The sequence below is a fragment of the Stigmatopora argus genome, chromosome 6, assembly GCF_051989625.1.
Source record: "Stigmatopora argus isolate UIUO_Sarg chromosome 6, RoL_Sarg_1.0, whole genome shotgun sequence".
In the NCBI taxonomy this organism is placed as follows: domain Eukaryota; kingdom Metazoa; phylum Chordata; class Actinopteri; order Syngnathiformes; family Syngnathidae; genus Stigmatopora; species Stigmatopora argus.
In genome coordinates this window covers 1093254-1109442 of record NC_135392.1, presented here as the reverse complement: position 1 = coordinate 1109442, position 16189 = coordinate 1093254, and the positions used below count along the sequence as shown (strand labels likewise).

General features: G+C 42.9%; 1 protein-coding gene across 1 annotated transcript; it reads left to right on the top strand.

Annotated features, from left to right (window-relative positions):
• The first annotated feature begins 1981 nt into the window (after positions 1-1981).
• Positions 1982-12982, top strand: atrip (ATR interacting protein). Its single transcript, XM_077603444.1, has 17 exons — positions 1982-2306; positions 2882-3163; positions 3243-3413; positions 3530-3627; positions 4442-4578; positions 4646-4720; positions 6123-6231; positions 6308-6424; positions 6513-6732; positions 6802-6849; positions 8268-8437; positions 8496-8632; positions 8707-8798; positions 8881-8955; positions 9901-10183; positions 10285-11286; positions 12897-12982. The coding sequence occupies exons 2-16, from the start codon at positions 2903-2905 to the stop codon at positions 10356-10358; spliced, it is 2067 nt and encodes a 688-aa protein (XP_077459570.1). The 5' UTR covers positions 1982-2306; positions 2882-2902; the 3' UTR covers positions 10359-11286; positions 12897-12982.
• The last annotated feature ends 3207 nt before the right edge of the window (positions 12983-16189 follow it).

Genomic DNA, 16189 nt, shown 5'->3' with positions numbered 1-16189 from the left:
GATTGGACGCCTCCTCGGAGCGGGAGCCAATGGGAGCCGCCGCGGGCTCCCGCTAGGACGGACGTCGTCGCCTCCGAGAGGGAAGCGACGTGCGCAAAAACGGGGGTAGCCTGGATGGGGAGACAAATGCAGAGGAAACACTTCATCCATCTTTACTGAATTCATGTGTGTGTGTGTGTGTGGTTTTTGTTGTTGTTGTTGTTGTTTTTTTGCACGCCGGGATTCCGCAAACGAATACCGAAATATGGATGTTGTCGTTAGAGCATTTGCTGTCAAATATTCATAAGAATGGCAAAAAAATGGACTGGTGGAGAAGTGGTTAGCGCGTCCGCCTCACAGTTCTGGGGTCTTAGGTTCAATTTCGGTCCTTATCCTCACAAGGGTGCCGGAGCCTATCCCAGCTGACTTTGGTGGCCAGCTAATCGCAGTAACAAGGAGAGAAACAGCCAATTATTTGTAGCTAGGGGCTATTTTGAGTGCTAAATTAGCCTAGCATGCTAATGTTTTTGGAATGTGGGAGGAAACCGGAGTACCCGGAGAAAACCCACTCAAGCCCAAGGAGAACATTGGATTGGCTTGGATAACTTTACTATTTTACTTACTTTACTACACACAGTGACGACCGAGCCGGGATCGAACCCGTTACCCCAGAGCTGCGAGGCCGACAAGCCAACCACTTATCCACCGTGCTGCAACATATTATTATTTATATATATATATAAAATTCAACAGTACACCAATGAAGAGTGCAACGCCAATTATAATTTTTACTTGGAAAAATGTCATTTTTTGCATCTTCCACCATGTTGTTGTTTCATAGTCGCACTACCAACGCAAAATGGGCGGGGCCAAAGTCAACCTGCTGAATTTCAGCCTTCGAAGGCAAAGTACTACCGTAACCGTAACGGAGGCGTAACGGAGTCACGCGCTCTCGCCGTTTTCCACGTCGAGCTCACGTGCGACGAGCCTTCCGTCTCCATGACCGTGCTTTAGTTGCTATGGTTACCAAGCCAGAGAGCCACTGCTATATTTCCACTCCATTTTTCTGTCCCGTGTGAAGGCTAGAGATGAAAATGCGATGCTGGGGGGAAATAATCATTGGGTTTTCACCGCGCTGCAATGCATCATGGGGCCTTTCGCTGAGCTTCGCCATTTCTGCGCTGGGGAGCGAGAGATGGCGTGCATGCGTGTCAGAGTCAGTGTCTCAGACCGGCCCGTGTCTATAAATGGAACACACATTTGCTGTTGCTGAGTGAGAAGATGCTCGCCTGCGAGATGAAGCTGCGGCATAACGTCCGCCATCAATGCTAATCTATCCATTATGTATTACATATAGACATAATTCGCAAAATTTTAACCATGTGATGGATTTCTGGGAAAGCTAATATATCCTGGTGTCCAATAAATGGATTAAAATGACAACAAGCGTGGCTATCCTTTTAAGGATTTTAGTATGTAGTATTCAAATTCGCTAATGATGAGCCATCATAGTGGGGAACTTTAAGTCGTGCATTTCGACCTCCAGCCACGAGAGGGCGCTGTTAGTCAAATAAGCAACGATTGTATGTAAAGTGTACGTATAGCCAAGAAAAAAGATTAATTTAACTTGTACCTTTTGTCCTCCACCCCATTTAGACTTAAAATAAGTGAGATAAATTACCTTTTTGCACATTTTCCTCCTCATCAGTTGAACTTTTGAAAACGTAAACTTCAGACAATGCATAAAAAGTGTTGGACTTGATTTGTAATAGCGCATCTGTTAAAGAAAAACCTTTCTAGCAAAAGCATATCCTATTTAGAATATAATAAATAATTCCATACAACTTATCCTCACGAGGATCGCGGGGCGTAGAGCCTTATATAATTTAAATATCAAGTCGTACTTTATAGCCATTTTGCAGACGACACATCGGAAGCCATCGAATGTCCTGAACGGCCACTCGTACACGAACTCTCTTTGATTGGTTCAAAAACTCTAAGACGTCTTCTGATTGGTCAGATTTGGTATCCTGCACCGGAGGAGAAGGAAAACATTAATCTTGTTACTGTTCATAACTTCTCCGTTCGTGTGATAAAAAGTACGAAATAACGACGTTAAACATCACTTTATATAGCTCCGTTAGCGACGGAGTGGAAGAAAACTCCCTGCTGTGGGCACACAACGTTCAAACATAACGCTGACTAGCATCGTATACTTTTAGCCTAGCATCAAGCTATCTCTGCCATTCATTGGAAAGGCTAGTTCAGATTCACTTCGTCGTGCTAAACAGAAGCAAACAGGGACGGGAAGAACACCACTCTCAAAGGTAAAAATAAATCAATAAATAACTTTTCATCTAAGAAATGAGCAAGATGTGAATAATGTCGATAAATTCCAGTTTTTTTCTGGGTCAAAGTGAGGCACCAGGGATCCCATTATTTCCCAACTGTAACTCGTTTACAAATAAATACTAGGAATGTGGAAAAAGTTACATTAAATACACTGTTATAAATATAGAAATGCGTTCAAGTATGAACACGATAGAGCGTTTTTCTTTAGGATTAAGTTATAAATTTGCTAGCTTCTTTTAGCTTTCCCATTTAATGACGCACTTTAAACGAGCAGCAACAGTTGGCTTGATTGAAAAACAAACTATTTCATATCATTTAGTCAGTTTATTTGATGAAAAAGAGCTCCTTGTATTGAAATCCTGAAAGATTTGGGAAGAGAGTCCTATTTACCCAATTAGCATACAATTGACGACCATAGACGTCCAATCCCTTTGATCTGGGAGGGCTGAATGACTAACTCAGAAAATTGGACGTTAATATTTGTCAATGGCACTACGACAGTCATTTACCCATTTTTTTTAAATGCTTTTATCAACTTTCTGATTGACAGCACTCCCACGTCACCAACAGAATGACATGCCCTCCCAGCAAGCGCCTCCGAGGCCTGAACCACGACGCCCCCAAGTCGGACGCCCACCAGGCGGACCCTTTCGGCGACGACTTCACTCAGGACGACCTGGAGGAAATCGACATTATGGCTTCGCAAGCCATCATGGCCTCGCAAACCATCAACGTGGCGTCTCTGGGATCCGGAAATCCCGTCGGCGGCGGCGCCAGAGGAGACGAGTCCGGCGCCCCGCTGGAGGCTCAGCGGGCAAATCTCAGGAGGAAGGTAAAGCCCAAGCGTGGGAAAAAGATCTCCTGTGACGTCCACCCGGTGACGTCTTGGTTGTTTTTTTTTGCGCCGGCAGCTGAAAGAGGTGGAGGACGAGATCGTGTCCAAGAACGGCGAGATCCGAATGCTGCGGGACTCGCTGAGAAGAAGCCAGCAGGAGAAGGAGACGCAGAGGCACACCTTGGCCCTCCTGGAGAAGGAAAGGCAGAGAGAGCAGAGTGACAAGGAGAAGGAGCTCAGCAAGAAGGTCAGAACTTCCCGCTTCACGGAATCTAAAAATAAGGACGGTGATGTAACCAATGGGGTTGTTTTTTGGACAAATAAACAGTAGGAAAAGCTAGCTGAGGTGCTTTTTGCGTGCAGGTTCAGTCGCTGAAAACCGAGTTGCAGTTTAAAGAAGCCGAGATCAACGGGATGAGGGGCAAGCTGCTGAGCGTCGACAGGAATAAGCCGGTAAACAGGTCAGCGCTTGGAATTTTATGGGAGAGTTAGATAACATTATAGTAACAAATTAAAGTGTGTATAAACGCTAACAAACCTTGTAAAAATAGGCTTTTAAACACAATTTTTGGAAGAAAAATGGCTCAAACATATTTTTACTGGGTCGAAATTTGACTAATGTACCGTTTCGTCACGAATATAAGGCGCACTGCATTATAAGGCGCACCCTCGATGACTGAGACATTTTTTTTTTTTTTTTTACCATAAATATTATAAGGTGCCCTGTCTATTTTGGAGAAAATTTAAGACTTAAGTGCGCCTTATAGTTGTGAAAATACAGTATATTAGGTATTATATTTCTAAATTCCTGCCTTTTTTAATGACTTTTTCAAAATTTAGGGGGTGCTGGGGTCTATCCCAGCTAACTACGGGCTCCAGGCGGGGGGGCAGAATCGGTGGCCAGCCAATCGCAGGGCGCGAGGAGACAAACAACCAATGACGCTTGTAGCTAGGGAATATTTAGCATACCATTAGCCTAGCATGCATGTTTTGGGGATGTGGCAGGAAACACAGTGAGGACTCACCTGGGATCGAACCCAGGACCCCAGAACTGTGGGGCCGACGTGCTAACTAACCTAACAAATGGTATTAATCTTCATGCACCACAGTGGGCTAGTGGTGACCAGGTCATCCTCACAGGTCTGTGAGCAAGGGTTCGATCCTGGGGTACGGGTTTCCTGGTTGGAGTTTGCATGTTTAAATCAATAAGTGTTACGTATGTAGTGGAATTGTGGGAATTTGTTTCCAATCGTTTGTCTGGTTTGTCCCGCTCAGCCCAAAACGACCCAACGGCCTTTCCCAGCTTGATGGCGCCGGCGGCGCCTCGCCAAAAGGAAGCGGCTTCATCACCAAGGAGACGTTCGCCGCACAGCTCCCGTCTAAAAAGGCGTCACTCAAAACACGCAGGGATGGTGAGTCACGGGAAATGGTTGCCGGGGGTGATGTCTCGCCGTTTATCAAAGGGATGTTTGAATGCAGGGGCCGTCGACAAACAAGAGGTCGCCTTTCCCGATCCATTCCCACCCGGACAACCGCCACACCAACAGCACCCAGGTCGGTACTCACTCCATGTGCGGTACTCCATAGTATTACCGTATTTGCCGCACTGTAAGGCGCAACTCAAAAGACTTCCATTTGGACGTTCCAGTGGATGTATAACACATCCCATTTTTACTACTACTGCTACTCCTACTACTACTACGACTACAGCTCCATGTAGCTGATATATAACACAACCTCTACTACTCTCATTAGTACTCCTAACACTACTACTACTACTACTGCTACTCCTACTACTACTACGACTACAGCTCCATGTAGCTGATATATAACACAACCTCTACTACTCTCATTAGTACTCCTAACACTACTACTACTAATACTGCTACTACCACTACTACTACTAATACTGCTACTACCACTACTACTACTAATACTGCTACTACCACTACTACTACTAATACTGCTACTACCACTACTATTACTAATACTGCTACTACCACTACTACTACTAATACTGCTACTACCACTACTACTACTAATACTGCTACTACCACTACTACTAATACTGCTACTACCACTACTACTACTAATACTGCTACTACCACTACCACTACTACTACTAATACTGCTACTACCACTACTACTACTAATACTGCTACTACCACTACTACTACTACTACTACTAAGACTGCTACTACTACTACTAAGACAGCTACTACTACTACTACCACTAATGCTACTACTGCTACTACTACTACTACTATTGCAGCTCCATGTAGCTGATATATAACACAACCTCTGCTACTTTTATTAGTACTCCTAACCCTACTACTACTAATATTGCTACTACCACTACTAATACTGCTACTACTACTCATACTGCTAGTACTACTACTACTGCTACTACTACCACTACCACTAATGCTACTACCACTACTACTACAACAACTACTACTGCTACTACCAGTACCACTACTGCTACTACAACAACTACTACTGTTACTACTACTACTGCTACTAGCAGTTCTACTACCACTACTACTACTACCATTACTACTACTACCATTACTACTACTACCACTACTACTACCACTACTGATACCACTACTACTACTACCACCATTACTACTACTACTACCACTACCATTACTACTACCACTACCACTACTACTACTACTACTACTACCACTACTACTACCACCACTACTACTACCACTACTACCACTACTACTACCACTACTATTACTACTACTACTTCAGCTTCATCTAGTGGATGTATAACACAATCCCCAACTAATACCACCACCACTAGTAGTGCCTTTTTTAATCCAGTGCGCCTTGTGTGGAACAAATTTTAAGATCGGCCATTCCTTGAGCGTGCGCCTTATAAGCAAGCGGAAAATACGCTACTTCTCCCACGTCAATCAAGATGAACGCACTGTCCATTGGTCAGGTGGAGTCCTGCTGGGCTTGTTGCTTCAGCAGCAGCCACTTTTTCCCAGCAGCCTTTGCCTCTCGCACTTGATGTCTATGAGTTTGAGCGACGCCCATTGCACAGCCAGGCAAGACTCCGAGTCGAGCGCACCCTCGCAAATGCCACGCGTGTGTTTTGACCGGATTTGATGCCCTTTTTCACAGAGGGGCTGTCGCGGTCCCTCGAGCGAGCCTCGGTCCGGTCCAAAGCCTGGCGATCACGGGACTCAACATGCTGAGTCAGAGTAGACCCGCGGCGTCCGGCTCCGCGGAAGAACGCGGGTACGTCGGGCATGTCATTGCGGGAATTACCGCCCTCCTGTGGCCACTCGCTGCACGTTCCACTCAAAACTGGCCTTCACGTCCGCAGGTGTCCCGGGGCCGTGCTTCTTCTCCCGCTACTGGACACGCATTTATCCCGCCTATGCCGCGCTCTGGACGCACGGGACGCCGCGTCCGGGTCTCGGCCGGACAGGCCGCCCGTCCAACCGGGGATGCCAGACCAAGCGGCGGCGAGCGGCGTCAGCGCCGAAGACGCCGGATCGGCGGCGCTGAGGATCCTTTACCTCCTGATAGATCACAGTGACGAGGTGCGGCGACCGAACGCGATGCTTTGACAAGAAGAAGACCTCCGGGCTCATGCGCTCAATCTTCTGCAGGTGGTCCTGTCAGTCCTCGCCACGTATCCCGGGAACGTGGAAAACGAGGTACTACTACAAGTCTGCTCAAAATTTTAGGATCACTTCCTGTTGATTTTGGGGTATTTTAAGGCACTTCCTGGAGATCGGGGAACATTCTGGGTCACTTCCAGGAGATTTAGGGACATTTTCAGGTCGAATCCTGTAAATATTAGGTCACTTATTGTTGATTTGGGGACATTTTTAGGTCGAATCCTGTAAATATTAGGTCACTTCCTGTTGATTTGGGGACATTTTCAGGTCGAGTCCTGTAAATATTAGGTCACTTCCTGTTGATTTGGGGAGATTTTGGGTCTATATGGGGATATATAAGAATGTCATTTCCTGTTGATTTTGGGTCACTTCCTGCTGATTTAGTAGGATTTTCAGGTCACTTTCTATAGATTTTAGGAGATACTACAACACTTTGTGACATTTCTGGGTCACTTCCTGTTGATTTGGAGCATTTCTGAAATATTCTGAATATTAACCAGTGGCGGGCCGTCAGGGCCTTCAAGGCCTTCTCTGCTGGCCTAAGAAATATCTGAATCATATATTATATTTTGTCCATCAATACTTATTATTCTAAATGGTCTGTTAGCTTCCTTTCATTGCTTTTTCCCCTGGTTGCACTGCTTCCAGATGTGTGTTTTCATATTGAAGCATTTAACCAATCATCTTTCAGCCATTATTTGTTGCCAGGGTCAGAAATCTGCCTCAAGGCCTTCACAATCAGTTCTGCAGGCTCTGCTGCATTAAACAAGACCAACTATTATTGGCTAGCTATAGAGAGTAGGCGGGCCAAAGCCAGAGTGAGGCAGCCAGAGATCGCAAACTCCACCCACAATGGCCGACAGAGGAAAACAAATGGATTTGGTTGCAGATTTGTCCACAAAGCTGTTTTCCAGACGGACTTTTCCAGAAAAAAATGGACATCATTAAGAAAGGGCGGTCAAGTCCGAAGCTAGCAAGCCTGTTACAGCCGGGAAAAGGGTGTGTGCGCCACTTTCAGTGCGCTAACTACAAAGAGCTACCAAACTGTATTTGGAGCAAGCTGCACAAGCAAATATATTGTTGTGTTGATTTAAAGCCATTTTCAAGATGGACTATGTCAGAAACACGTCAGGACAGGCTCGACTTTCGGCATTAGCTTCGATGCCGATAGAAAAGAAGGAGGAATGAAAGGAGGATGGATATTGTGTACAGTTAAAAAGGATTTTTGGTGAGTAAAATATGGCTATATTCCTAAATAATATTTCAATTGTATGAGGTTATTAGTGATGTTTTTTATGTGTCGCAGCTGTAGCTGCTGTAGAGGTTTTATAGCCATAAAATAGTTTTTGAGGGTTGGATTGATTCCGATAGCTGAAGGCGTCACTAGAAAATTCACGGACCGCCACTGATATTAACCCAATGTAAACAAACGCCTTTTCTTTGTCTTTTTTCAGACCGGCGTTAACACAAGCGAGCCGCTCCTCTCCCACAATGCCCTGCTGCCGTCCGTTTTGCACCTCTGCCGCGCCACCGCCGCCGGAAAAGAGTGGGAGGAGATCGCCGTCGACGCCGTGAAGGCCGCGAGCCTCCTGTTGGAGAGGGCGCCGGACACGCACGTTGACCAGTAGGTGGAGTAGGATCTATTTCAAAGAAATGATGACTAATACGGATGTGTTTTCCAGGCTGCCCCGCATTTTACGGGCGTTGTGCGAGTGCGTGTCGGCCCACGACGAACCGCGTTTGCTCGCCAGATGCGCCGCCGCCTTAGCTTGCGCGTGCGACCACCCCACGCTACTTCGGGAATTCTGCTCCCGACACGGTGAGCTTTTAGCACCCTCGCGGAATCGGTGATTTAAAGGTGATGTGACGTAACGTGATGGGGTTGTCTTGCAGAACCGTGCGTCACGTTGAAGCTGCTGCAGCATGTGCGGAACAGAACCGGCAAGCAGGCGCCGCACGACCAGCTCGTTCTGTTGGATCTGCAGGTGCTCGATTGGTCGCCGTGGGGATTGTCGTACCATTTTTTGAGAAGACGGCACGCTTATTCTTATTATTTTTTGTTTTAAGGTCGTCCGATTGTTGAATCGACTGGCACAGACAGAAGAAAACTGGCAGAATGCTCGATGCCCGTGTTACACTGAGGTACCTTGCGTATATTCTTTATCCTCTGCACCGAGTGATCATTTGACATTTTACACTTTTTGACAACCTGAGACATCCAATCCATTTGAACTCGATGGCTAATCAGTCAATTGTTATTTTTGGAGCAAAATAGAATATTTCTTAATTCAAAATTTCAAAATGGCCGATGAGTAGCATATCTATTCAAACAGGAAAGGATGATACAAATGTTTTAAGTTACGAGCATGCTATGAAGTAAACTTGTATCTCAATGCAATTTTATATTGGAGCAATTTGAGGTAAGAATTTGTAAAACTCTAAAAAAGATTTTAAGGCCATTTTTATGGTGCAGCTTATACGCGGGGGCGGCTTATATGTGAGAAAATACAGTATATGTTTTAAAGACAAAAATGACAGAATTGGGTGTCATTTAATATGGCTATTTTTAATTTAATGAATTAATACAAGGATGTCAGACTCGGGTTGGTTTGCGGGCCGCTTTAACATCAACTTGATTTCACGTGGGCCGGACCATTTTAGATATAATATTTAGATTTTTTTTAATAAATGGTTTAAAAGCCCTGAATATTCCGTTTTTTTTATAGATCTAAAACAATGTTTATTTTAGCTTTTTTATATATTTTTAGATTTTACAAAATGATTTTTGAACGAAACACAGAAAAATGGATTTAAAAAATGACAATTATTGATTTAAAAGGGGGAAAATCAGGAAATTTAATATACTATACTCTTCATTTTATTTTCATCCTAAAACAGAAAGTCGGCACTCAAGATTGACTTTCCCGGGCCGCACAAAATGATGCGGCGGGCCAGATTTGGCCCCCGAACCACCACTTTGTGAATTAATATATTCATATATTTATATAAAACTAAACTAAAATGAAAAATAATTGTAGTCAGATAGGCAAAAAAATTAAATGACTGTGTTTGCATGTGCATGTTCAGGTGGTGGAGACCACGGTGGTCCTCCTCCACCGTCAGTGGTTGAGCCTCCGCGACTCCCCCGCGCCATCAACGCCGACGGCAGCGACGGACACGGCTACGCGGGCCGATGGCGACCCCTGGCGGTGGCCGCTCCTGCGCGAGTGCGTGCTCCTCCTCCAACGGCTTCTCCAGCATCACGCCGGCTTCTCGGCCAGCTGCCGGCCCGTGCTGCACATGTACGGGCAGCTCGTCCCGGCGTTGAAAGACACCCTGGGGAAAATCCACGACCTCACCGAAAGCGAAGGTAAGCAAACGCGGAAAAAAACACCTTGAAAAATTCCGTTGTTTCTGACCATGGTTCATATCACCCCCCCACCCCTCCATACACACACCCACACACGTCAGAGCTGGCCTTGGAGGAAATCTGCCGCCCGGAAGGCGACGACAACGACGACATGGATGCTTATTCTGGTTCCTGATTGGTCCAACTCCTTCATTATAAAAAAGTCCAAGTTGAGTCAGGAAAGTAAACAAAAATAATGATAATAATAAAAAACAGGATGCTTCAAAATAAATTGGTACTTTGTTCGTGCCAAAAAGTGACATTGTTAGGCCAAACTACTGCTTAAAGAAAAAAGAAGTGATCGCCATGGCGATTAATTGCCATAACCATTTATCGCGATATAAAAATAATCGATACTCGCGTCATTCTGCCGTCCATTTCAATTTCATTCCTGCTACGAGATGTCCAAACCATTTAATTTGGGAGGCTGGCAGCCATTGTGTTTACTGTTTTGTTTCTGTAACTTCCTGTTAATTTTCAGTCGCTTCTTGTCAATTTTTGGGCATTTTGGCGTCGCGTCCAGTTGATCCTAACGATCACTTCCTGTTGATTTTGGGTCACTGAACAGGAAGTGACCCAGGACTGTCCCTTAAGGAATATTTAGCGGTTCAAAATGAACAGAAAATGACTTGTAATTCACGGAAAAGGAGCGGCAAGTGTACATGTATTGTAAATGCCTCCAAAACTGGATGCTCTGCTTTCAGTGGCATCGATGGAAAACGCCCAATTCAGCTAATTATCGATCATTATCCGTTGAAAACTTACATGTTTCCCATGTACTACGCCTAAAAATCAAATCTGGGTGGCGATAATGAAGACAAACCAAAATAATAAAGACTTCCTCAAGTTCTGATGCCCATTTTACATCCATTGTCGACCAATCCATTGAGGATCGGCACCGCAAAGGTAACGTCTCGATATTTTTAATTCCTCTTTAGTGCGTAACGACCTTCTTTTCAACGTCAACTTCATGGAATGGCGAATTTGCATCCTTTTTTTGCAGATGGCGTTTGAGCTTCTCGTGCTGCTGCTTATTGGTGGAATTGGCCCAGCTTTCAGTCTAAGTAAATACATATTGCTCTTCTGTGTAAATGTAGGGGGGGAAAAAGGTTCCTTCTGCTCAACTTTTTAAATTTAAGTCCTTGGTGAATCCGTTTTTGGACCAAAAAGCTTTAGCTCAGAATTATGAGGCCGCACTTTTTTTTTTAAATTGTCTATATTCATGATTTAATCCTGTTTCATGTCGCATCTGATTGGTAGAGTAGAGTCACGTGATTAACTTTACGACGTCTCATTGGTGAAACTAATAGAGCAATCGTGGGCTTATTTGGCAAAATTAAAGACAAATGTACTGTGTAGAATATAAAGAGGAAAACTCGAGTGGAGACAAAAGTCACCGAGTAAGAGTAGCGTTTCTTTTTCACCCAAAAATCAAGTTTGAAGTTGTAAAACTACTCTAAGAAGTGCAATTTATCTCCAAAAGTGACTCAGGTGAATGAACCGTAAGGTTGTTAATGTATGTTTAGTTCCCGTGTTGTAAGTAAGTACACTCGTATGCTAAATGCTAATTGCTATGTAGTCAATGTACAAAACAGTTCATTTTAGAGCAGATAAGTCAACAACTGTCAAATTTCGTAACGACGCAGACGTCTGTAGAATAAATATGTTATTACGTTGTCTAGCAGGAAGTATTTAGTATTTTCAAAGTACTAATAATTGCGGAACACTGCGGTTGAATTTAGGGCGGTGCACATTAAGTGATTTCAAACTATAAATAAATCCTTTTACAGTGTTATACCTCGACATACGATCGTAATCCGTTCCGAGACTGAGATCGTATGACGAGATTCTCGTAACTCGAGCGGAAGTTTCCCATTGAAATGATTGGGAAACAAATTAATTCGTTCCAACTCTCTGAAAAAAACACCTGTTCGGGGGGGCTTTATCCACGGCAACAATGCACTCGTAAACGAACAAACAAATTTAAATTAACTTGGATAACTGTATACAGACACTCAATGTTTAATGTAACTTCAAACAAAACTAAATTCCAAATTTGTTGTAATCTTTTTGACCTTACGTAGTTCTACGGGTTGACACCACCTGGCCGCTCCGCCCAAGTCTTCAAAACGAACGCATCAAGAGTTGTTTGTTTTTGTCTACCCTTCAAAATATATTTCGATAATGTCGCATACAAATGTCATCACAATAGGATAACGCACGACCACTTGCCAACGAGAAATAGTCTTGAAAGAACGGTCGCGGGAGCTTCTTTCCTTAGAAAGAATAACAGGAAATACAATAGTTGAGCTTACCCACGTATTGATTGTGGGTAATGAAGTTTTATTCTGAGAAAGGTTGCCATTGCCTATGGGTGGGTGTTGTGTGCACGAGTATACTTCATTACCCAGAAAGCCCTCTTTTTGCCCGCGCGTTGTGCGTTTCCTGGTCCTATGAGAAACTCGTCTGAATTAATCGTTCCGTGCTCGTAGATATTGTTATACACAAAAGATATGCAAAAAAAAATGCCATGGCCACCTGGCTTGGTCGCATCACGAAATTTTGATCGCATGACGGGCGAATTATTCGATCGAAATTTCCGTCGTAAGACGAGAATATTGTATGACGAGAAGTCGTATGACGAGGTACCACTGTATTTTGATTTTTTTTGCAGGCGATCGCTGCCCCTCGGGCTGGACTCAGTTGGACAATCGCTGTTTCCTCCTCAGACTAGATCCTCTGACATTTGATGCTGCAGAGGTAGGAAAAATTTCCCAAAGTACCGTATTTTTTCGGACTACAAGTCGCACCGGCCAAATAATGCACAACGAAGAGGAAGAACGTAGATGTGAGTCATATTTTTTGGTAGGGTTTATTTTAATTTTATTTTATTTGGGCAGAATCAAAGAGCAAGCATAATTTTAAGTAAAAATAGCTAAATGGAGAGCAACAAGATAAATAAGCACCTGTACATGTGCACTTTTTGGGGATAAATATAGCCTTAAGAACAGGCTTTCTCCCTTTTAGTCAGTGCGAATGGCGGAGCTTGCTCGCTAATACGAGAGGAGTATACTGGCAAGTGGTCGTACGTTATCCTATTGTGAGGAAATTTGTGTGCATCATTTTGGGAATATTTTGAAAGGAAGACAAAAGCAAAAAAAACAATCCTTGATAGGTTGCATCTGAAAGTCAGGGTGGAGGCGGGGCCAATAAAGCCAATCCGGGAGAAGAAAGGAATAAAATTTAAAAACAAAATTAGAATTAAGTTTAGTGTAAGGTTAAATGAAACTTATTTTTGAGTGTGTCTGTATCGTAATTCAAGTTCTTTAAAAAAAAAAATGTTATGTTACGAGCGCGTTGCCGTGCAAAAACTAATTTTAGTACTATTAAAACATTTTTTAGTACAATTAAACCACTAGTTATTTGTTACTTTGTTAATAGATGGCAAATTAGAACAAATCAAAATGTTTTTCCAATCCAATATCCTGTTTTTGGTGTTTTTTTTCAGAGGGTTAGAACCAATTAATTTGTTTTTAATTCATTTCAATGGGAAATGTTCATTTGAGTCACGAGTAAATCGACATACAAGCTCAGTCCCGGAACGCATTTAGCTCGTATCTCAAGGTATAACACTGTATTTGTACTTTTTTTAAACATATATATATATATATATATATTTATCTCTATTTAAACACACAATCACAACATCAAAATACATTTCTAACATTGTTTCAATTTTTTTTTCCAGGCTGCCTGCAACCTTCGTGGTGGGCATCTCGTGTCCATCCAGAACGATCTGGAATATCGTCTGGCTGAAAGTTTCGCTGAGCTCGCAGAAGAACCTTTGAGCTGGATTGGACTCACCCGGCTAAATGACGTGAGACATTGACCCAAAATCCTCTAAAATATATCATCATCTATTGCGTCTATAGGAAAAATGTATGTATACATACATATATATACATATATATATATATATATATATATATATATATATATATATATATATATATATATATATATATATAGACGCTCCCCTACTTACGAACAACGGTACATACGAACATGTCTGCAAATTGCGTTTATGTCGAAAAATGTTCGTAAGTTCGATTTTGTATTGCGTTAGTTGCGTAAGTTGCGTAAATTGCGTAAGTTGCATAAGTGCGTGACGTATCTCCAGTGCGCAGAGAACCTTTTTCATTTTTATCATGAAATATCTCGTGCAGCCATTATTCAATATGGTTGGTGAAAAGCGAAAGGCTTCTATTGAGGGCGGTGCAAGGAAGAGGCAAGCCATTTCATTTGAAACGAGTGGCAATAGTAACGAAGCTTGATGCGCGTCAGAAAGTGGTGAGCGTTGCACGGGAATCCAACTTGAATGGTTCGACCGTCAGTACCATTTATAAACAGAAAGATGGAGCAGCAGGACCCAAATATTGAACGTTGCACAAAGTTTGCAAATCAATGGAATGATGCCATACAGTGCTACCGCATCATTTATGATGAAAAAAAGAAGAAAACTGCAATCGTCGTTAGATCGCTTCTTTCGGCCAGTTTCTAATACATAAATCTCTCTCTCTATACAGTACTGTACATATTCTCTCCATTTTATTAAATGTTTTTTTTCAGTACAAACCAATGCGTGTTACTTATACAAGCCTTAAATATGCACTTATATAAACCTTCAATATACTTATATAGGCCTTAAACATAAATTATAATTCAAAATATAGCACTGAATCAACTTACAAACAAATTCAACTTATGAACAATCGCTCGGAACCTAACCCGTTCGTAAGTAGGGGAGCGTCTGTATATATATGAATATATATATTCATATATATATATATATATACATATACACATACATACACATACACACATGCACACACACACATACACAAATACACATGCACACACATACACACACATATACACACACACATACATACACATACATACACACACATACTCACACATACACGTACACATACACACACACATACACACATACACACATATACACACATACATACACACATACACACACATACACACACATACACACACATACACACACATACACACACATACACACACATACACACGTACACGTACACATACACATACACGTACACATACACATACACACACATACGTACACGTACGTACACATACACACACACATACACACGTACACATACACATACACGTACACATACACACACATACGTACACGTACGTACACATACACACACACGTACACATACACACACGTACACATACACACACACACGTACGCACACGCACACATGCACACGTACACCCACACACACACACACACACACATGATTGATTCCGGAGAAAGAGTTACATGCTAACTTTTGGTGTTGTTGGTGCTGTTGGTGCATGGTGATTGCATTTCTTCTTGGACCTCACGATTGGTTGTCTGTATTCACTCACAGAACGAGTTGGTGTGGACCGATGGTTCAGACACGGGATTCGCTGAGATTGTTTCTTCGGCAGGTCTCGGCTGTGCAGCCGTTGGCACTGAAGGTAATAGTCCAGTAATCCCTTGAATATCGCGATGAATGTAGACCAGTCATGGCCGCCCGCGATCATCCAAAAAGTAGGGTCACCCCTATTATAACTTCAAAAATCTTCAGTGCTGAGTCCAAGTCGCAAAAGTGGCTTCCGCTTACAAGTTTCAGCGTTTATTTTCACATTTTTATCAACTCTGGAAATAATTAATAGCGGAAAAAATCGCAACGTAGTGAATTGGCGATAAGGGAGGACGCGATAATGGAGGGATTACGGTATTTGTATCAACTCTTTTCTTTCACATTGTGTAAACAGGTGTGTATATGAACCTGTTTTGTGTGTTTTACAGTTGATGGTCTTCTTTGGGACTTTGTTGACTGCCTGCAAGAGTTTCCTTATGTATGTGCTCGAGACATATTCCAGTGT